The sequence below is a fragment of the Apis cerana genome, linkage group LG11, assembly GCF_029169275.1.
Source record: "Apis cerana isolate GH-2021 linkage group LG11, AcerK_1.0, whole genome shotgun sequence".
In the NCBI taxonomy this organism is placed as follows: Eukaryota; Metazoa; Arthropoda; class Insecta; order Hymenoptera; family Apidae; genus Apis; species Apis cerana.
Genome location: NC_083862.1, coordinates 13,166,508 through 13,187,896, shown reverse-complemented (window position 1 = coordinate 13,187,896; position 21,389 = coordinate 13,166,508). Strand labels below are relative to the sequence as shown.

General features: G+C 26.6%; 5 protein-coding genes and 1 long non-coding RNA gene across 10 annotated transcripts; 4 read left to right on the top strand and 2 right to left on the bottom strand.

Moving 5' to 3' along the window:
- Nucleotides 1–566: 566 nt before the first annotated feature.
- On the bottom strand, nt 567–7,113 carry LOC114577169 (uncharacterized). 3 transcript variants are annotated; one of them, XR_009832002.1, is made up of 4 exons: nt 5,405–7,113; nt 2,736–5,050; nt 2,436–2,660; nt 567–797 (listed from the first exon to the last, which is right to left on the bottom strand). It is a non-coding gene; the product is annotated as an uncharacterized LOC114577169 (long non-coding RNA). The 3 variants fall into 3 exon arrangements; XR_009832000.1 differs by lacking the exon at nt 567–797 and having other exon boundaries at nt 1,115–2,660; XR_009832001.1 differs by lacking the exon at nt 567–797 and having other exon boundaries at nt 1,115–2,660; nt 2,736–3,117.
- Nucleotides 1,992–9,640, top strand: LOC107995023 (short-chain dehydrogenase/reductase family 16C member 6-like). The gene is made up of 9 exons (XM_062082074.1): nt 1,992–2,127; nt 2,411–2,559; nt 2,631–3,137; nt 7,108–7,232; nt 7,726–7,836; nt 8,616–8,777; nt 8,862–8,944; nt 9,039–9,155; nt 9,295–9,640. Exons 1-9 carry the CDS (start codon nt 2,072–2,074, stop codon nt 9,467–9,469), a joined length of 1,485 nt encoding a protein of 494 aa, XP_061938058.1. The 5' UTR covers nt 1,992–2,071; the 3' UTR covers nt 9,470–9,640.
- A 1,554-nt stretch (nt 9,641–11,194) lies between these two features.
- On the top strand, nt 11,195–15,688 carry LOC107995099 (integrin beta-nu-like). 3 transcript variants are annotated; one of them, XM_017052350.3, is made up of 12 exons: nt 11,195–11,857; nt 11,990–12,231; nt 12,428–12,713; nt 12,792–12,956; nt 13,086–13,544; nt 13,636–13,801; nt 13,883–14,049; nt 14,118–14,290; nt 14,398–14,597; nt 14,676–14,785; nt 14,863–14,951; nt 15,067–15,688. In XM_017052350.3, exons 1-12 carry the CDS (start codon nt 11,696–11,698, stop codon nt 15,206–15,208), a joined length of 2,361 nt encoding a protein of 786 aa, XP_016907839.1. In that variant the 5' UTR covers nt 11,195–11,695; the 3' UTR covers nt 15,209–15,688. The 3 variants fall into 3 exon arrangements, 2 of the variants coding, with proteins under 2 accessions (XP_016907839.1, XP_016907840.1); XR_009831999.1 differs by lacking the exon at nt 15,067–15,688 and having other exon boundaries at nt 11,196–11,857; nt 14,680–14,785; XM_017052351.3 differs by lacking the exon at nt 11,195–11,857 and having other exon boundaries at nt 12,091–12,231; nt 12,442–12,713.
- LOC107995103 (uncharacterized) lies at nt 15,229–16,028 on the bottom strand. The gene is made up of 4 exons (XM_017052357.3): nt 15,826–16,028; nt 15,679–15,766; nt 15,431–15,617; nt 15,229–15,327 (listed from the first exon to the last, which is right to left on the bottom strand). Exons 1-4 carry the CDS (start codon nt 15,983–15,985, stop codon nt 15,229–15,231), a joined length of 534 nt encoding a protein of 177 aa, XP_016907846.2. The 5' UTR covers nt 15,986–16,028.
- Nucleotides 16,029–16,222: 194 nt separating this feature from the next.
- Nucleotides 16,223–18,884, top strand: LOC107995101 (dihydrolipoyllysine-residue acetyltransferase component of pyruvate dehydrogenase complex, mitochondrial). Its single transcript, XM_017052352.3, has 6 exons — nt 16,223–16,687; nt 17,081–17,235; nt 17,325–17,749; nt 17,847–18,244; nt 18,322–18,621; nt 18,694–18,884. Exons 1-6 carry the CDS (start codon nt 16,566–16,568, stop codon nt 18,821–18,823), a joined length of 1,530 nt encoding a protein of 509 aa, XP_016907841.1. The 5' UTR covers nt 16,223–16,565; the 3' UTR covers nt 18,824–18,884.
- A 621-nt stretch (nt 18,885–19,505) lies between these two features.
- LOC107995040 (U5 small nuclear ribonucleoprotein 40 kDa protein) lies at nt 19,506–21,389 on the top strand. Its single transcript, XM_017052266.3, has 6 exons — nt 19,506–19,881; nt 19,952–20,081; nt 20,194–20,507; nt 20,625–20,897; nt 20,984–21,149; nt 21,230–21,389. Exons 1-6 carry the CDS (start codon nt 19,768–19,770, stop codon nt 21,286–21,288), a joined length of 1,056 nt encoding a protein of 351 aa, XP_016907755.1. The 5' UTR covers nt 19,506–19,767; the 3' UTR covers nt 21,289–21,389.

Genomic DNA, 21,389 nt, shown 5'->3' with positions numbered 1-21,389 from the left:
TTAAATAAGGTTACTGTTGCTATAGCAAATGTATAGACTCAAATATCGAAATCGAGATTGTTGCGAGTCATCGATAACCAGCAACCACTATCGATCCATGCATCAATGCCAGTATTGAAAATCTGGACAAGGTAAACGAATTTTATCGAATGAATAATATCGATTACTGAGAGAGTGCAATAATAATGGTGAATCAAAAAATCCTTATTATATTAAACAATATAAATGAACTAATATTTATTTCAAGAAATATATATTGTTTTGTGAATATATAGTATGTGAAGAAAATTCGTTATTTCAAAAAATAACGTATTATTTAAAAAATTTTTTTGATTAGTTTGATAAAAATTTATTTTAAAAAAATAAAATACGTTACAGGAAATGAGGTATTTATATTTGTAAATATTATACTTTTTTCCTTAAATTAGATATGCTATATCCCAAAATGAAATAATCATTGAAGTAATTAATCATTATTAAAATAATATTATGTCTCGGATTTATTTTATTGCTAATTTGAAAGTAAAAACTACATAATAAAAATTAATTGAATTATAATTCATTAAAAATTTCATAAAAATTTATTCATTATTAATGAATGTTACAAATGTTAGATCAGTATAAAAGATAAAAAGAAATATAATATCCTGTTTATGCTTACCATGAATCATTATTAAATTTTATTTTATATAAAAGAAAGGGTAAACATTGTCGATCAATTAAATTCATTTTGATCGAAAGAATTAGTAGATTGAAAATTGGCATTTTCATCAGATGTATCGGTCCAAAAATGATTTCTAGCAAAAAAAAATTATCACGATGAAATAATGAATTGCAACATTCGAATTTTTTTAACTTGAATATGAATTTATTAATATTTTAATATAAAATTTTTTATTTTTAGTCATTAAATATTGACATTCTTGATTTAAAAATCAATCAATTTTTTATATTCGTTGAATTTTCAACTATTCACCGGAATTAAAAATTATATCTCTACAAATAACATTTATATATGGTATGTCATCATGACATATATTATCATATGATTTCATATGATTTCAATTTCAATTCATATATAGTACCATTCATTGTTCCATCTGAATCAGTTGTATTTCAATATTGAACATCATTATTATATCTTAAATAATAAATTTTACATAATTTTAATTATTTTTAAATAATGAAACAAACTTTATTACTTATTAATATTAACATGAATATAATATGAATATATAATGTGAATATAATATAATATGAATATACGTTTAATTAATTGAAATTGATTGTAATCTGTTTTATATTTCTCCTCATAAATATTTGCATTTCAAAATGTGAACTTTTTTCGACTTTAGGCATTTTGATTTATAATTTCAAAATTATTTATAGAATTATTTATATCGGCTAATTTACTATTTTATTATTTTTATTTTGAGAAAACAATTTTTTTACAATTTCTAAAATTTCTGTGCACGTTTTTCAGATAAAAAATTATTTAAAAAAAACGAAAGAAGTTTGAAAATTTGCAAAGAAATAAATATCGATAAGATATTAAATTCTTTTATTTTCGATATCACTTCGATTAGCGCTGAAGTAGGTATAAATCAGATTACTTTGATTTAACGAATCACGGTATCCCCTTTATTTCATCAATAACATAATTTATTATAAGATGGAAAACCTTGATATAAATTTTCACTCGATCAAAAACAAAAAACGATTTCTATTTTTTATTTTCATTTTCTTCTTTTCTCTCCATTTCATAATTGATAATAATAAATGATTTCTGCAATAAAATTTCTTTTAAAAACTATCTTTAAATTTGAATGTGACCTTGTAAACGACCTTTAATTTAATATTTGATTTTTAGACATATTTTACAATAATTTATACATCATTGAAATTCTTGGAACATTGTTAGAAATGTTCAAGCAAAAACTCGAGCAAATATCAAATGATTTTTTATTAAAATCAAAGATAAAAGATTCTCTAATGATAAAAATATGATACGAATAACAATGAATATTTGTTTAATGAATTGATATATACATATATTCGAGGTTCTGTAAACATGAATATTGTAAGATCGATAGTTATACAATGGCTTCATACAAAATATTTACAAAGGTATTTCATTTTATGTTACTATCATATTTACTCATGAAATTAAGTTTTTCTGTTTTTTAAACAAGATTTACATTGCTGATTATCTTGAATATTGCTTATGTCATTCATTCTATAATTGAAAATTTTATAGAAATTTTATTTTTAATAATTTTATCCAAATTTAATTTATTCTTTTTTATTCATTTAAAATATGCATTATAGGTTGGTATTTTAGAATAAGGATAAGGATCGAAAAATAAAATGAAATATTACATTATAATATTATTTTTTTGTTGATATTTAGAATTCAGATTCATAATACTTTATACCTTTCGGTAATTCCATGGAAGCAACAGCTAAGATTTTATGCAGATTATCCAATCCATGTACAATTTCCTGTATTATCATCTACTATGGAAACAGGCACTATTGTCAGCTGGCTCAAAAAGGAAGGTAATATATAAATAATTTATTCTATCTCCCATAAATTGCATTAATAATCCTCAATATTATAAATTCTTCAGGTGATAAATTAAATAAAGGTGATTTACTTGCTAAAATTAAAACTGATGAAGCAATAATAATCTTTGAAACACCGGATGAAGGATATTTAGCAAAGATCATAGTACCTGAAGGAACAAAAAATGTTTGTACTGGTAAATTAATTTGTATAATTGTGCCAGATGAAGACAGTATTGCTGCTTTCAAGGATTTTAAAGATTCTCCATCCCCAACTGTTCCTCTTCCAAGATCAATTATCTCTACTTCAACATTACCTTCTGTCCAAAAACCACTGCCCATAGTGTCATTCTTGGTTGCTGCTGGGGCATTCGTTATTTTCCTTTTTTGGTCTGTAATATTTAGCATCAAAAATATATTCAAATCCTTGATTCCATTGAAATATAAAATGAAAAGCATCACTGGGGAAATCATTCTGGTGACTGGTGGTGCTGGTGGTATAGGAAGGCTAATCAGCCTCATGTTGGCCAATCTTGGTGCTATCGTTGTCGTCTGGGATATTAACAAGACTGGTAAGCATCTCTTCTATCTTTCAAAGTGTACAAGTTTGATTAAAAGATCAAAAGATGGTTGAAATTTTTTGATTTAGATCTCTAAAATTAGAGCATATATTGCAATTATTATTAAAGTCGAAATCAGAACAAATTAATTAATTAAAGATGATTTTACAGAGGTTTACAAAGAGTTTATAGGTGGAAGTTCAAAAATTGAATTGTAACAAGATAACTTTTAAAACATAGGCAATCAAAATCTCTATTGATGGGTTTGATGATATTATATCATCAAAGATATAAAACTGTTTAAATGTGCTGATACTTATAAGATATATTTCAACTAGATATGTATGACTATAATTTAATGTCATAATTATATATAATTTCTTCTTGAACGTTGATTTTGCAATGCTAATATTTCGTGATTTTATCTGCGATAACATATTTTCCAGAAGTTTCAACTATAATCATAATTCATTTCATTTTTCAGGTTGGCGTTTTATATTTATTAAATGCAAAATTATGTACCATTTAATTAAATTTAATTCTTGTATAAATGATAAAAATATACATAATTTCTTGGCTTAAATATCTAAGCTTATTTAAACTAAAGAAATATTTAGAAACCTAATAGAAATATTTAGAAACATGAAATAAATTTTATTCCATTTTAATATCGAAAATGATGGAAAAATGATTTCGTTACATGTTCAAAATATTTGATTATTCACAAAATCCTCGTGTCTTTATTGAGAAGGACATTAGAATAAGAAAAACGTTTCAATCAATGTCACAAATGATTATAATCATCCCAATTCCACGTTTCTTGATGAACATTCGAATTTCATGGTCGTGTTTTAAATCGTGCTCAGACTCTGAATACGAATTCATCGAATCGAGCACGTGTTGCTTAATTTCTTAAAATACACATCTCGCTCTTTCATTTCGAATATAAAAATCTGATAAGAATTTGAATCCAATATTATCCTTTGTATCTCATCTGATTATAAAAAATTTATTCATCATTATATTACATGTTTTTTTTCATATTTCGTTAACTTTTTATCAAAAATTTATTCGTAACAATTCTCTTCATATTTGTTCCGTGTTCAGAATCACTGGTCATTATATTATTTGATCAATTATAAAACTAATTGATTAATTGATTAATTATAAAACTAATTTTCTATTAATCTTGATCTACGTATTAATTATAAAGATTAGAGAATTATTCGTTAATTATTATAAACATATTTATATAATTTGGAATATTTAATAATAAACAATTGGAAATATCATATAGGAAATTGAATTGAAATGAATTTAACGAGATTAAAATTGATGATATTTATCTTCTGAAATATTGTTATTTGTTTAATTTACATATCACGATACAATAATACAATCGATAGTTTCATTCGAAATACTTTCTATTTTTTCAAACAGTTTTAAATTATGCGTTGAAATGTTGCGAAAAATCAGTTGGAATATTAATGCATTAGAAAATCTTCGTAGAGATAAACAATATAATTATTCTAATATAAAAATTTTTATTTATCGACTAGATATAAATTTCTGTGCAAATCTTTTTCTATACTCCGTGTTGTAATCATATTTTTATTGCTTATATAATTATTTATCATTCATTAATTTAACATGACATATTCTAAAAAATACCAGATTATATATGCAATTTTTTCCATCCAATGAAAAAAATGAAAAATCCCGTAATATCGGGAAAAAGAAGTGTTTTACAAAAAAAAATAATAATTTATAATGATAGTTATGTAATTGTAAATGTTTGCATTTGAAAAATAAATTAACGAGTAAAGCATATTATGCAAACTGGCATCCAATTATATCAAATTATATGAAATGAATAGTATCGATCTTATGCCAAATCTTAAATAATCGTATTTTTAACGAAGAAACTGGAAAAAAAAATAAATTGACTTGCTTTTATTTCTTTGAATAAGTCATAAATCAGTTCATAAATCAATGATTCTTACAATCATAAAAGTAAAAACAGTGCAATAAAAAAATGTAAAAAAACATGAAAAGTAATATGTAATATATTACATATCGTAGAATAATTATAGATACTTGTACGTACATTATATTTTAGAAAAACACGATGTGAATCAACAACGAATAAAAAGAATTGCGTTCTATCTAAACTCTTTGGATGTTTAATATGAAAAATCACATCGTAATGAAAATGGATGAAAGAAAAGAGTCATAAAGATAGTATTAAAGATTCATTATTTTACGAAAGAGGATTTTACCTTCCGAGGTTCACGGGCAGAGGAAGTTCATATAATGAATTTTAAATCTTGTCAATCAAAAACTCGTTCTCGTGGACAGAATATCGAACCGATTTAAAAGTAATCATATGCGTAGTTATTTGCAAACGGAACAGGTGTCGCTGAAAGCGAAGCATCGCATTACAAGAGTCCTAGTCCTATCCTTATTAATCTTACGTATCATATCCATTTCGATGACGAAAAAGTGGGAAGAGAAGCAATAAATAATAATAAATAAATAATTAGTCACTTCATTATCTATGTAAATAGAATTGTTATTGACAAGTTTCTTTATATCTTCAAATATTCAAACATCGTACGTGTGTATGTGTTCAATAATCTCAACGTTTTCAAGTTGTTCAAAAATAGAGAAATAAGAATTTTACTGTTATATTCTTATTTCTATTATATATATCTATATATATATATTCCTCTTCTATTAAATCTTATATTCATTAAGAAAGAGTTTAAAAAAAGTTAATATCATACAACTTTCAAGGACATTCCTGTAAAGATGGATTTATGAACTGGTTTTCGATTAGGTTAAAATAGAATTTCACGCAATCGTTAAGGTTCGCAATAAACTTAGGCAATACTATACAATTTATTTATTTTATTATACTCGTTCAGATATTTCACTTATTTTAACATAAGAGATGTTAGATAAAATTAGAATTAATAGTTTTTGTAAATGTTTAGATTAGATAAATGGCAATATGGTAATTTTGATAATTCCATAATTAAATATTACATCACGATTATTAATATCGTTGAATTTTATCGAGCACGTGAAATATAATACCAGATATTATTATTATTAGGAATAGAATATTTTTAGTCTTACATTTCATATTCCGTGTAAACATGCGAATGAAAAAATCTTTATAAATAAACAATTGGTCATTGTAAATCACAGATATTAAAATTATTGAAACGCAACGTACAAGAATTATATTAATTATATGGATATCTTATTTCAATTGCTCACAAAGTTGATTAAAGTTAATTCTACGAGACGATAAGTTTTATTGCGATTAATAATGTGGTAATATAAAACGTACATGTCGAGAATTATTACGATTAATTTAATATTGAATTATTTTTAGAGTCACGTTAAGAAACGATTCATATGAAATATTAACGGATAACAAATGTGTTTTTCTTAACCGATCTATAGACCTTGTATTATAATCGTATCTTATATTCATATACATATATTCCTGTATGCGATAATAGCAATCATAGATCACTTTTAATTCCATAAACTTCGCAGGCATTTAGTTATATTTGTATGAAATTTTGCAACAAGTTCATGAAAAAGATTAACATATGATGAATGAAATTTGAATTTTAAAATTTTTTATATTGATACAAAGATTCAAATTTTATAATATCCTATCATATTTGAAACATCAAGATTGCAAAATTTCGAAATTATGTGTTCTCATTACGTTTTCATTAGCAAATGGTATTGAATAATTTTTGATACAAACGTTTCTTTTTTCTTTTTTAATTAAAATTCTAATTAATCACTCGAGAGAAAGAAAAATATTTAGAAAGAAATAATATAATGATAAAATGAGATTATTTTTATTTTTCTAATCGTTACATCCTATGACATGAGAACCTTAAAATTCTTGAAATTTATCGCATGCAGTTTATTGACAAGTTTCTTTTCATTTCAGGTATGGAAGAGACTGTCAAATTGGTACAGACCGCTGGTGGAACCTGTTACGGTTACGTTTGTGATTTGTGCGACAAGGAAGATATTTACAAGAAAGCGGAACTAGTTAAGAAAGAAGTTGGAAAGGTTAGGATTGCGTTATTGATGAAATGATCGTGAAGTGATTCGAATTAAAAATATTTCAAGGATGCTTTTCTAGAATTCTTCGATCAATCTTCTATGCCAAATATTCGTGTATTTAATCACAAGTGTCATTATATTAATTTCATAGCTCAATAATCAATTAGCAAAGGCGCATATGAAAATTAGCAGCTTTCAGGATCTCTTGTCGATTGCTCAAGATATTGGAAATATTATGTTAACGTAAATGTAAATAGAAGTGGATGAAGAAGTTGCGTTAACTAAAACAAAGTGTTTTTTGAATTCAATCGCTTTGACAATGTACAAAGCTTAAACAGACGACGATACATTATGAAATTTTGTATCGAAGCATGAAATTCTAGAATCGTTGTATACATTCGCTATAATTTTCGTTTCTTTTATCTAAACGTTTCAAATTGTGATACTTTTAATTTAATCCTTACCAATAACAAGCGAGTGAAGTATTTGAATGTTGCAGGTGACTATTTTAATAAATAATGCCGGCGTGGGACACGTATTGAAATTCTTAGATGCGACTGACAAACTTCTTAAGCGAACAATGGACGTGAACGTGATGAGTCACTTCTGGGTATATTTCTAACCTATTAATTTTAATAGCTATCCTTCTTCAGCAATTTATTTCGATAAGGGAAAATAAAGAGACGAAATATTTCTATATAATAGATCTAAGAATTTTCCAAATAGCTAGAACAATTTTTCTTAACAAATTTCACATTCATCAATTCAAATTCAAAAACAAATCTGCTTTTCGCAGTGTAAGCAGCGAGATGCATTCTTAGTATTCCCTCCACACAGAAAACTATTGTATAATATGGGGATATTGGTAGATGCGACCATTTGTGCAATGTGATATGTATTCATAGCTATAATAATATTAAATTCTTTTGTACGAAATTATTACTCGAATACATGGAAGACTAATTATTATTTAGCTGTTACAGTGTTCGATTATAATCTTTAAAAATATTCTTCTAGTGGAAACATTAACAGTTCCTATATAAATAAGATTATTTCTTGTGAATCATTGGTCTGAAAAATTGGATAATTAAAATTCTTAGACAGACATGATAGATAGATGAATACATTGATTCAGAACATGAGTACAAATTGTAACTTGTGCTTATTATTATATTTATTTATTTTAATTATATGTGTAGATTAGAAAAACATAGTACTACATTGTAAAAATATGAATATTTTAATACTTGATTTTAAGGGGAGTCAAAAAGTATATTGATATATTATATGATTATTATATGATGTATAAATTGCTGAAAATGGTATTATTTTTCTTTTTTGTTTTATAAATTGAATACACTTATTTATTTTAATTTTTTCTTTCTCGAGACGACGAAAGCGTTCTTACCTTCGATGTTGGAAGATAACAAAGGTCATATTGTAAGTATCGCAAGTTTGGCTGGATTTGTAGGAGTGCCGCATTTTGTGGATTATTGCACCTCAAAATTCGCTATAATCGGATTCGAAGAAGCTCTCCATATGGAATTAATTGTAAATTTCTTTACTTTTACTTATCTCAAATAATATTTGCTTGCTGAATAAATATGTTTCATAAAAAAAAAATTATATTTATAGGCTGATGGATATGATATCAATATGACCGTGATATGTCCGTTTTTCATTCAAAGTACTGGCATGTTTGGCGAAGTTTCTCCTAAGTATAACTTGATTTTTATTATATATATAAAAAATGATATCATTTATATATATATATATATATATATATATATATATATATCTTTATTTCTTCAGATTTTTACCGAGGCTTTTGCCGAATAAAGTGGCGGATCGAGTGGTAACTGCTTTGAGATGCAATGAAAAACTCGTTATAATTCCTGGTTACGTACGCTTTCTCCTTGCTGCAAAATGGTAAACGAAACTACATCGGCAATATTATTATTCTAATGACTATAAAAAAAGATGAAAATTTCTTATAAAACATTCTTTATACTTGAAAAACTGAAATTCTGATGTAATTTAATTCACTTTTTTTTTTCTTTTATTCTAGGTTTTTTCCATGGCCTAGCGTAGTTATGTTCATACAAAATTTATTTAATAACACGCCAAATACATCAAACATTACTAGTGGTAAGAAAGAAAAGATTACTCCAAGAAGCAAAGATCCAGATATCTCAGCTGTTCATCAACAATTAACCAGACGTATCTCGGAAAGGAAATCTTAATCGTGTTATGATCGACATGATTGCAACATATCCAACTATTTTCGATTGCCTTTTTTTCCAATCTGAATAAATAACATGCGTCCTGTGCGTAAGAGAAGATTTGAAGAGAAGATTATGAAAAGAATATTTAATGAATATTATATGAAAACAATATGTTACTATAATAAAACTCGATTTTAATACGAGTTTTAACTTAGAGTTTATCATGCAAAATAAATCTTAAGAAAAAAAGATTTTTAGAATTAATATTGGAATGTCAAGGGATAGTGATAGGAGTAAAGTAAAATATGAGTAATCTAAATCTTATTATTTATTATTTATTTATAAGTAATGTACTGTGTCTTCCGAAAAAAATACTTTGCTAATTAATCATTGATTGAGACCAAATTTGATTAATTTGTAAGAAAGATTGTACTTGAAAGGAATCTTGCAAAATGTCGATGAAAAATGTATATTTTAATATTATTGATTATTATTTTTACTTTAACGTTTTGTACAATATTATTTTATAGCACAATGTATGAAGTTTATATAGTTACAAGTTTTAATATTTAATATAAATGTTAAATAATGTAGTTGGAATTTTTATTTATTTTTAAAAAAAGCAAATATATATTTGCAAGAAAACGAACAAATATTGTTGTAAAATATAATTTCTTCTATCGACAACTTTATCATTATCATTTTAAAATAGTACCATATGTTTGATATACAAATGATTATTACATTTTATATTACCCAACATTATTCATGAATATCAAACTTTAAAGTAATTTTAAAAATCTCATAATATACATATTCGTAATTTTAAATATGTCAATAATTCAAAACATTTAATTAATTAATTAAATACTTTATAATAATTAATAAATAATTAAATAGAAGAGGCATAAAAGATAAAATTTTTTTTAAACCATTTAGAAAACCATTTAGAATTTCACAATTATGAGTAATACATTTTTTAGGAGGAATTCTATGTACTTTTTTTTTATTTTTTTTTCTTTAATGTGTCAAGGAAACAGTGATAAATAAACCAAATGTGATTCAAATATATACAAAAATCATATATTATCAATATATATTATTTAAATGCCAAAAAATATTTCCAAAATATATATATATATATTATATATATATATAGAGTTTATCTTTTCAATTTTTTATTAATTAAAATTTATTATATATTAATTTTAATTAATATTTTAATTATATTTTTAATTATATATTAATTTATCAATTTTATTCTTCATACTTGGTATGAATATATTAAACGTATATAAGGAGTAATGGAAATAAATAATTAAATGAATAAATTTTCAAAATCGCTTTAAACTTCATATAAAAACGTGTTTTCTCTTTACTTCGATTTCAATGCAATAATACTGAAAAATAAAAAAATGATAAATAAAAATTGAACAAAAAAAAATTCACGTGTTATTGACGCGATAATTTATAAATCTAATTTCCAATTATAATTTTCCTTTTAGATTGAACAAGAAATATATGTATTATTCATATACAACTATATTTCTCGTAACTATGTCATCGAACAAGATGAATCGTGATTACACAATTTTTAACTAAATATTTTCTCGAACATCCTATACATACCGCATATCAATATTGTCTATCAAACACATGTACATACCACAGTAGACAATTTAAAACTAGAATCGTATATCTGTGATAAAACAATAACAATTTCGATGCCAGTTTTATGCGATGCATCCAGTCGAAACGCGTCAACAAAGATATTCGTTCTTCCGCAATAATTCGTTAAAAGTGATATACAATAAACGAAATTTATTAAGTAGTAAGAAAAAAAAAAAGAAGAAGTTAACAATATCAATGGAAACATAGATCGTTAGATATTGTACTACTATTATACTATTTCATACTTGTTATGTTTAACATTGGCAATCTAATCGGATTCACGAAGATAAAATCAAACTTTTACTGCGAAACGATATCAGATCAACATAACCGTTTTACCTTCTTTTTTTTTCTATCCGCTAACGGCGTGTATCGTTATCATAGTGCAGATAAGTTACATTGAAATTCTAGTCGATTAAGTCGTATCACCTTCGTATTCGTCATTTGTTGGAAGAATTAAAAGACGAAATATATACCGGCAAGTACAAACTTTTGAGATTTTTCTCGGAAAGAAAAAATGTAAATAAACTTCCGTACTTTTTCCATATCGTAATTATATTTTTTATCGCGAAAATGAGAAATCTGTTGGAGTCGTTGTTGTTTCTGATTTTCCTTTGTCATGAGTGGAAAGAGATCGAGAACGTGAAAACGAAGATACTAAGATTGTGCATATCTCAGAACACATGCGAGAATTGTCTGCAGGCCAGTTCCTCTTGCGCTTGGTGCAGCGATTGGGTAAATTGATTTAGAACATAATTAGTTGGTCGAATGATCGATGAAATTATTGAAATTGTTGAAAAAAAATGAAAGAAATGAAAGAAGCTTCCTCCTTAACTTCGGGCTTTCTCTCTTTTAAAACGTTTGCAGTTCTACTCGAATTCAACGATTGGAAGACCACGATGCAACGTGCCAGAAAGATTGAAGGAATTCGGTTGTTCACCAGAAGAGATCCGTACAACTCCAGTCGAATCGATGACTTTATTCGAGGACTCGGATTTTCAAGACATGGAAGCTGATCGTACACCGATACAGTTACGCCCCCAAAGAGTAAACATTAGAATTCCGCCATATTCTAAGATGACGATCCCAATTCGTTATCGACTGGCCAAGTACGTTTCTTTAATACCGACTTATTATTAAATTTCAAAATAATTCAATCCGTGAAGCCGTGAATCAAATGAACAAAAACAAGAAAGTACAATTAATTAAATTTAAAATAATGTTTGTACAAAGATGTTGTTGTTAGAATATGTCATAATGAAATATCGAGTAGTTTATTATCTAATGATTCTAAAAATGATTTAGAAATTATCCACTAGACTTATATTACCTTATGGACTTGACGTGGTCGATGAAGGATGACAAGGAGACTCTCGTCAGTTTGGGAGGGGATATGAGTCGAAGAATTGGCAAATTTACCAATAAATATCGTCTGGGTTTTGGTAGCTACGCCGATAAACCTGTGATGCCGTATATTTTTCCAGGACATGAGAAAAATCCTTGCGTGGGCGAGCACGCTGTTTGCTCTCCTATTTATTCGTATTGGCATCATTTAAGGTTAACCGACGACATTCAACAATTCATTACCAAAGTATCAAAGATATCTATCTCGTTTAGTTGGGAAGAAAAATTAGAAATCAGAATGGATTGAGTACCTGATAAATTTCAGGTAAATAACAGTTTGGTGACGGGGAACGCAGATAATTTGGAAGGAGCATTAGATGGAATCGTACAAACGATCGTTTGCACCGAACAAGTTGGTTGGGAACATCAGGCACGAAAAATTATTCTGGTTGTCACGGATGGACATTTACATTTCGCTGGTGATGGAAAGGTAAGTATATAAAATATGATAACTGATAATAAATAAAAGGAAAAAAATATAATATCTCAAATGTAAATATATACATATATACATACATATACATATATAAATATATATATATATAATATCGCTAATCAGCTAGGCGGTATTGTAAAACGCCAGGATTTCGAGTGTCATCTCGACGAACGTCAACAGTACTTTTTAGCCTCAGAATTCGATTATGCCTCATTGGCAGAATTATCAAGATTATTACAAGAGCACAAGATCAATTTGATATTCGCTGTGACAAAAGATTTGCTCGATGAATACGAGGAGACCGTCAAGTTGTTGAAGGAAAAGGCGAGAGTGGCGATCTTGACGAGTAACAGCTCAAACATTCTGGATATCATTGAGAGTTCGTATCACCAAATTACATCCAAAGTGATTTTAAAAGATAATTCATCGAGTCCATTAAAGATGGAATATTTTTCAAATTGCGGCAAGGGAAATGTTTCGGGATGGAACATTGCCGAATGCGATGGTATAGAGGAGGGGAAGGTGTATGATTTCCAGGTTGTTCTGTCTTTCGATGAATGTCCAAAAGATGAGAATCTATGGGTACATAAAAAAAAAAAGATTATAAATAATTAATACAAAATTCGAATCGTTTATATTAATTATATACGAGAACATTACAACTTTTTATCAGAAACAAACAGTTATAATCGAGGATGCATTGGCTTCTGAAGCATCAAAGATAATAATTGACATTGAACTTTTTTGCGGTTGCAATTATTGTAAAAATATTGAAAATTCTTATTGCCAACACGGAACGAACGAATGCGGTTTATGCGAATGTGACATTGGCTGGTCCGGTAAGAAATCTTGATTCATTTTTTTTTTTTTCAGTGAAAGTTTCTTTTAACAACCTTTTAACATCCGGATGGAATCTGTAGGCGAAATATGCGATTGCGACGAGACTTCACCGGTGAATAATATACAACAGTGCATTGAACATGATTCGACCAAGATGTGCCATGAGAGGGGGGAATGCGTTTGTGGAAAATGTTTCTGCGATGAAGGATACAAAGGAAAATTTTGTGAATGTTCTGTATGCGATAAGGTAATGCAGGATTTCGTTAAATGTCCACATTTTATATTGTATCATTGTTTTTGATCGTTTCTTTGTAGATAGATGGAATCGAATGCTCGAATAAGGGCACTTGCCAGTGTGGTATTTGCCAATGTATAGACGGTTGGAAAGGAAACGCTTGTCAATGTCCATCAACCGACGATCTCTGTATAGCGCCAGGAAGTCAAGAAGTTTGCTCCGGTAACGGATACTGCGACTGTGGAGAATGTCGGTTCGTATATAAAATCGATATATTTTTGTAAAAAAAATTTTTTTTTTCCTCCCGTTGAAAAATTTCTTTCGTTCCAAACGTTGAAAGATACGTTAAATGATGTTTAGATGCAATGCCACTGATACAAATAGATTCAAATATCGCGGTACTTATTGCGAGTCATCGATAAGCAGCGGTGGCAGTGGCCTTTGCGTTCTTTACGATGCATGCGTTAATGCCACGATTGAAAATCCAGATAAAGCAGACGAATTTTGTCGGGCGAATAACATCACTTACAATATTGAAAGAGTAAAATCTGTCGATAAAGGTGAATTGAATGAAAGATCGTTGCGTTAGATAATATATTAAATAATATAAATTTGTTATGAGCTAACATTTATTTAAGGAAGTGAACATTACTGTATCGTGAAATCGGTGAAAGAAAAAACTTGTTCCATAAGCTACATATATGAATTTAAAAAAAATAACATAGTTATTTTGAAAATTGAAAATAAGGTATGTATTGAAAGTAAAGTATTTATATTTGTAAATATTATTGTATATTATAATTTTTTTCTTTTTAAATCTATTAGCTATGCAATACTTCATATACAGCAGTCATTGGATCCGTAATTACTATCGCAACATTATGTTTCGGATTTATTTTGCTACTATTTTGGAAGTAAGAATAATATATTATCATTATTATATCTTAAATTATATGATAAAAATTAATTGAATTATTTTTTTTTGAATTAATTGAAAATGGAAATTTATTCATTATTTAATGAATACAGATGTTGGATTTCTATAAAAGACAAAAAGGAATATGAAAAGTTCAAAATAGAGCAACAAAAGTTTACTAGATTATATCAAAATCCTTTGTTTAAACCTGCCACGAGTTATTACGTAGTTCCATCAAGATTAAAAGAAAACTGAAAGAATAAACACATTCTCGATCAATTTGATTCATTTTGATCTAAAGAATTACTGGAGTAACTGGCACTTTGATCAGATATGTCAGTCCAAAAATGATTTCCAGCGGAAAACGTAATGGACTGCAACATATAAATTTTTTTTAATTTAAATATGAATTATTAATATTTTTTTTTATTATTAAATATCGATATGCTCGATTTAATGATCAACAAATTTTTTTACATCTGTTAATAAGTCTTCGACTACCCACGCGAATCCAAGTGGTTCTCTGTAAATAACATTTATAGATGGTATGTTATCACGCCATATAGCTTTAATAGAAGATTTATCGGGAAATATGTACGTTCCTAGACCATTCATTATTCCATTTGAATCAATTTTACCTTGATATTGAGCATCGTTATTATATCTTAAATAATAAATTTTACATCATTTTAATTATTTTTAGATTGTAAAATAAATTTTATTACTTAATATGAATATCAGCATTAGCAAATGTATCATTATCCCAGTCACCGTGATAAACATCAAAATTATCAGTAATATACGTTCCTTTACCTAGATAAAGAATTCAATTAATAGCATTTAAATAATAAACAATATTTTACGAACATTACCTTGCTTAATTAATTGAAATCGATCGTAATTTACTTTATATTCTCCTTCATAAATATCTCCGTTCCAAAATGTGAATTTTCCGATTTTATGTTCTGCATTTTGATTTATAATTTCAGAATTATGTATATTTATTAATTTATAATTACTTGGTTTTTTCATTTCAATTTTTTGCAACTTAATTTTCAAATTCCTTATATTCTTATATTTTCTTAAATAAAAAAAAATTATTAAATTTGAAAATTTGATAAAAAGAAATTAATGTTGATAAAACATTAAGTTCTTTTATTTGCCGTTGATATTAGCGCTGAATTAAACCGTAAATCAGACTATTTTGATTTAACGAATCACAGTATCTCTTTTATTTCATCAATGACATGGTTGGTTATAAGCCAGAAAACCTTGACATAAATTTTCATTTAGTCACCAACAAAAAACGATCTTGTATCTCAATTTATTTTTTTATTTTTTTTCTTTTCTTCCATTTTATAATTCGAAATAAATGATTTCCCGCTTTTGAAAACTACCTTTAAATTTAAAATCACGTAACCTTGTAAACGACCTCTAATTTGGTATTGGTATCGCTAGTTTCTAGTCGTGTTTTACAATAACCCATACATCATTGTCACGCTTCGAACATTCCTCGTTCAGAGTGTTCAAGCAAAAGTTCAAATTAATATCAAATTTCTTACGACTTTTTACTAACACTGGTACAATAAAGGATTCTCCAATCATTCAAGATATGATACGAACGACAACGGGTGTACGTAATGAATTGGCACGTACAATATTACGAAGTTCTGTACGGACGAATATCGTAAGATCTGTAGTTATACGATGTCTTCACAGAAAATATCTACAAAGGTATTTCATTTTTTTGTTATTATCATATTTACTCATCAATTTAGGTTTTGTCATTAAGTTTTTTAAATAAAATTTATATTCCCAATTATGATTAAGGTTATCTTAATGAATATTTTCTATATCATTTTATTGAAAATTTTCCAATATGATATTTCCACCTGTTATTGGCGAACATAATTAAAATTATATATATAAAATTTTTTACAATAATTTTATTTTTAATTCTTAATTTTAAAAATAATTTTGTTATATTTGATTTAATTGGTTTTTTTCACTTAAAATATATTGTAGATTGTTATTTATATTAAAGATAAAATTAAAAAATAAATTTTATTCTATTCTTTAATTTCAAACATTTTTAGAATAAATTACTGCTTTTTGGTTGGTATTTAGAATTCAGGTTCATAATACTTTACATCTTTCGATAACTCCATGGAAGCAACAGTTAAGATTTTATGCAGATTATCCAATCCATGTAAAAGTACAACTTCCTGCATTATCACCTACTATGGAAACAGGTACCATTGTCAGTTGGCTCAAAAAGGAAGGTAATATGAATAATTTATTATATAAAATCATTAATAATTCTTAATAAAGATATTTTATATTTATAATTTTATTATTTTATTAACTTTAGGTGATAAATTGAATGAAGGTGATTTACTTGCTGAAATTGAAACGGATAAAGCAACAATGGGCTTTGAAACACCAGAGGAAGGGTATTTAGCAAAGATTCTAATACCTGCAGGAACAAAAAATATTCCTATTGGCAAATTAGTTTGCATAATTGTCGCAGATGAAGGTAGTATTGCTGCCTTCAAAGATTTTAAAGATGATGTTCCACCACCACCACCACCAGTTCCACCAACACCAACACCAACACCAACACCAACAACACCTACCCCTGCTCCTGCTCCACCATCAATTGCTGCTCCTATACCAACTACTCCTCCATCTATTGTACCATCACCTACAGTACCTTCTGTCCCACTGCCAGAAACTAGAGTAATGATTAGTCCATGGGCTAAAAAACTTGCAACTGAAAAAGGTCTCAGTTTGGAGGTAATTTTATATAATATATATATATATATATACATAGATTTATGGATTTTATTATTTTATTTAATTTAAAAATTTAAAATAAATGAATTTTTTTTAGGGTATAAAAGGCACAGGATTATATGGAAGCATAACATCTAAAGATTTAGAAGGTGCACCACTTTTAAGTGCAGCTCGACCTGCAGTAGCACCTGCAGTAGCGCCTACAGCACCAGTAGCACCTGCAGTACGCGCAGAAGGAGTTGATATTCCTGTATCTAATATTCGCGCAATAATTGCAAAACGTTTACTAGAAAGTAAACAAACAATTCCACATTATTATTTGACAGTAGATATAAAAATGGATGCTGCTCTTGAAATGCGAGAGCGATTTAATAAGATATTGGAAAAAGAAAAAGTAAAACTTAGTGTAAATGATATTATCATCAAGGGAATGGCAATGGCTTGCAAAAAGGTACCTGAAGGTAATAGTTCGTGGCTGGGAGAAGTTATTAGACAGTGAGTATTAAGCAATTATTATTATTAACAGAAATTATAATTATATGGTCTCAATTTAATATTTTCTGTATTTTTAGATATAATAGTGTTGATGTAAGTGTAGCAGTAAGTACAGATACAGGTCTAATTACACCAATAGTTTTTGGAGCGGATACAAAAGGTATAGTTCAAATAAGTAAAGATGTAAAAGTATTAGCGACGAAAGCAAGAGAAGGAAAATTACAACCACAAGAATTCCAAGGAGGAACTATTACTGTGTCGAATTTAGGAATGTTTGGCATTAAAAACTTTTCTGCTATTATAAATCCTCCTCAATCAATCATTCTAGCTGTAGGTTCAACTGAAACAAGATTAATACCTGCCAAAAATGAGAAAGGGTAAAATTTTTTCTCTAATTTCTTTTTATTTAATTTCTTTTATATTATTTCTTATTTATTTTTTATTTTTAGATACACAAGTTCTCAATTTATGTCTGTAACTGCCAGTTGCGATCATCGTACTGTGGATGGTGCCGTAGGCGCACAATGGTTATCAGTCTTTAAGAATTTTATGGAAAATCCAACATCTATGTTATTGTAGTAAATTCAACCATTAAAATATTCAATTGGGTAGTTAGTAAAGATGCAAATCATATGAAAAATATTGTATACAAGGAAGGCAAAGACGAATATTCTATATATCTGTGTATAGATATTGCGTCATATATTTGAAAAATCATCAATTTTTGATAAATTTGAATTTTCAAGGACATCTTTCTTTCTTTTATGTAAAAGTATCATTGAGATTATAATTCAGCTATCGAAGTGACATTTTAATAATAATGATAGAATTTTTTTTAATCTGTTCTAGAAAATTTAAATTTATATTATATGTGGTTTTTAATTGAATATGAAGTAAAAGACTGCCAATAATTTAATTAATTACAAAAAAAATATTTTGTAATCAATTTAAATAAAAATTGCATTACTTTAGTATTCATATAAAAAACCACATTTTCTTCTCAACAATAGTAATGACTATATGTAAATATGTATTTATGAAATTTATATATATATATATATATATATATATATACATATATAATAATATATATATTATATTATATATATTTTTTTTTATATATATATATATTGATCATCATATATTTCGATATTATATTTGGATAATTTAATTTTAACTAAGAGAAGTTTAAGAAAAATATATGAAAATATTTATAGTAAAAATGTATATCATATTTAATAAATTTTAATTTATAAATTCAATATTATTTTTATTTTTAAATTTATATTATTCATGTATGGACATATAATATTAAATGAAATTATATAACGAAAAACATTATTGATTATGTGATTTGTGTTATTGATGAAGATTTAAGAAAGGAAATACAATATTCGATCATAACGATCAGAGTGCCATCTAGCAAATTTACATTTCTATCTGTGATACATATATATATAAATGTGTTTATAAAACATCGTAAATACAATCGTAAATACAATTGAAAATTAAAATTATTCATTATGCCAATATTAGATAAACGTAAAGGAGATGATATTTTAGCATTAGTTCCTGCTTCAAAAAGAACGAAAAATGAAGTGGTTTTTAGTAGTAGAGAAAAAGCGGTTGTACAAAATGTAAATTAAAATAACCTTACATTTATGAATTCTAATTCAATTTTTTTAATAAAATTATATTGCTTTACAGGGTCCACCTAGAACATCTTCTTTGTTTGCACCTATTATGCTTCTTGAAGGACATCAAGGAGATATATTTTCTCTTGAATTTCATCCAGAGGGTCAATATCTTGCCTCAACTGGCTTTGATAGACAAATTTGTATGTTATCAATAATTCAATAAATCAATAAGTTTTTAAGTTTTAAATATATTTTATAATATATTTTATAGCAAATGTGAAAATAATATTATATTTATTTGGAATATTATAGTTATTTGGAATGTATATGGAGAGTGTGAAAATATTTCTGTAATGACTGGACATAGTGGAGCAATTATGGAATTACATTTTAGTCCTGATGGCAATCATTTATATACTGCTAGTACAGATATGACATTAGGTTTATGGGATATAGCTGTTGGAACAAGAATAAAAAAACTTAAAGGTCATACCTCTTTTGTGAATTCTGTATCTGGAGCAAGGAGAGGTCTTACACAACTTTGTTCAGGAAGTGATGATAGCACAATACGTGTTTGGGATCCCAGAAAAAGAGGACAATGTTATACTTTAAATAACACATATCAAGTAAACAATACATAACAATATTTCCAAATTATATTTATATATTTATATTTATATATTTTTAAATTCTTAACTAGATTTTAATTATATTTTTTATTTTTATTTTTATTTTTCATTTAGCTCACTGCTGTAACATTTAATGATACAGCAGAACAAGTAATAAGTGGTGGAATAGATAATGATATAAAAGTATGGGATTTAAGAAAAAATTCAATTCTTTATAAACTAAAAGGGCATTCTGATACAATAACTGGATTAAGTCTTAGTCCAGATGGTTCTTATATATTATCTAATGCTATGGATAATACATTGAGAATTTGGGATGTAAGACCATTTGCTCCTTATGAACGTTGTGTAAAAATTCTTTCTGGACATCAGCATAATTTTGAAAAGGTATATTTTTAATTTTAACTATATATATATATATATATTTTGAGATTTTATGACTCTTATTTATTTAATTTATTTAATAATTTTAGAATCTTCTGAGATGTGCATGGTCATTAGATGGTAGTAAAGTATCAGCTGGATCATCAGATAGATTTCATTATATTTGGGATACTACAAGTCGTAGGATATTATACAAACTGCCTGGTCACAATGGCTCTGTTAATGATATTGATTTCCATCCAAAAGAACCAATTGGTAATATAAAGTTATGATTTTGATAATTGATATATTATATATAGTAGGCTAATTGCAAATATGTTTTTTTTTGCTTTCAGTTTGTTCTGGTTCCAGTGATAAACAAATATATTTAGGTGAAATAGAAACTACACAATAAATAAATTAAAATTATTTTTTATGATTTTTGTATTTAAAAACATGTGTAAAATAAAATGTATCATACTAGTAATATTAAAATTAAAAAGATTGATCATTTTA

What these genes read in the sequence shown, in the direction of transcription:
- LOC107995023 (XM_062082074.1), top strand. Translation starts at nt 2,072, where the DNA reads ATGAATATTGTAAGATCGATAGTTATACAATGGCTTCATACAAAATAT. An exon ending in CAGCTGGCTCAAAAAGGAAG is followed by an intron (nt 2,560 to 2,630) that starts GTAATATATAAA and finishes TAAATTCTTCAG; the next exon opens with GTGATAAATTAAATAAAGGT. An exon ending in TTTCTCCTTGCTGCAAAATG is followed by an intron (nt 9,156 to 9,294) that starts GTAAACGAAACT and finishes CTTTTATTCTAG; the next exon opens with GTTTTTTCCATGGCCTAGCG.
- LOC107995099 (XM_017052350.3), top strand. Translation starts at nt 11,696, where the DNA reads ATGAGAAATCTGTTGGAGTCGTTGTTGTTTCTGATTTTCCTTTGTCAT. An exon ending in TTCAACAATTCATTACCAAA is followed by an intron (nt 12,714 to 12,791) that starts GTATCAAAGATA and finishes GATAAATTTCAG; the next exon opens with GTAAATAACAGTTTGGTGAC. An exon ending in CAAAAGATGAGAATCTATGG is followed by an intron (nt 13,545 to 13,635) that starts GTACATAAAAAA and finishes ACTTTTTATCAG; the next exon opens with AAACAAACAGTTATAATCGA.
- LOC107995103 (XM_017052357.3), bottom strand. Translation starts at nt 15,985, where the DNA reads ATGAAAAAACCAAGTAATTATAAATTAATAAATATACATAATTCTGAA. An exon ending in AATGCTGATATTCATATTAA is followed by an intron (nt 15,618 to 15,678) that starts GTAATAAAATTT and finishes TTATTATTTAAG; the next exon opens with ATATAATAACGATGCTCAAT. An exon ending in TCGAAGACTTATTAACAGAT is followed by an intron (nt 15,328 to 15,430) that starts GTAAAAAAATTT and finishes TATATGTTGCAG; the next exon opens with TCCATTACGTTTTCCGCTGG.
- LOC107995101 (XM_017052352.3), top strand. Translation starts at nt 16,566, where the DNA reads ATGATACGAACGACAACGGGTGTACGTAATGAATTGGCACGTACAATA. An exon ending in CACAGAAAATATCTACAAAG is followed by an intron (nt 16,688 to 17,080) that starts GTATTTCATTTT and finishes GTTGGTATTTAG; the next exon opens with AATTCAGGTTCATAATACTT. An exon ending in CCTGCCAAAAATGAGAAAGG is followed by an intron (nt 18,622 to 18,693) that starts GTAAAATTTTTT and finishes TTTTATTTTTAG; the next exon opens with ATACACAAGTTCTCAATTTA.
- LOC107995040 (XM_017052266.3), top strand. Translation starts at nt 19,768, where the DNA reads ATGCCAATATTAGATAAACGTAAAGGAGATGATATTTTAGCATTAGTT. An exon ending in AAAAAGCGGTTGTACAAAAT is followed by an intron (nt 19,882 to 19,951) that starts GTAAATTAAAAT and finishes ATTGCTTTACAG; the next exon opens with GGTCCACCTAGAACATCTTC. An exon ending in TGGCTTTGATAGACAAATTT is followed by an intron (nt 20,082 to 20,193) that starts GTATGTTATCAA and finishes GGAATATTATAG; the next exon opens with TTATTTGGAATGTATATGGA.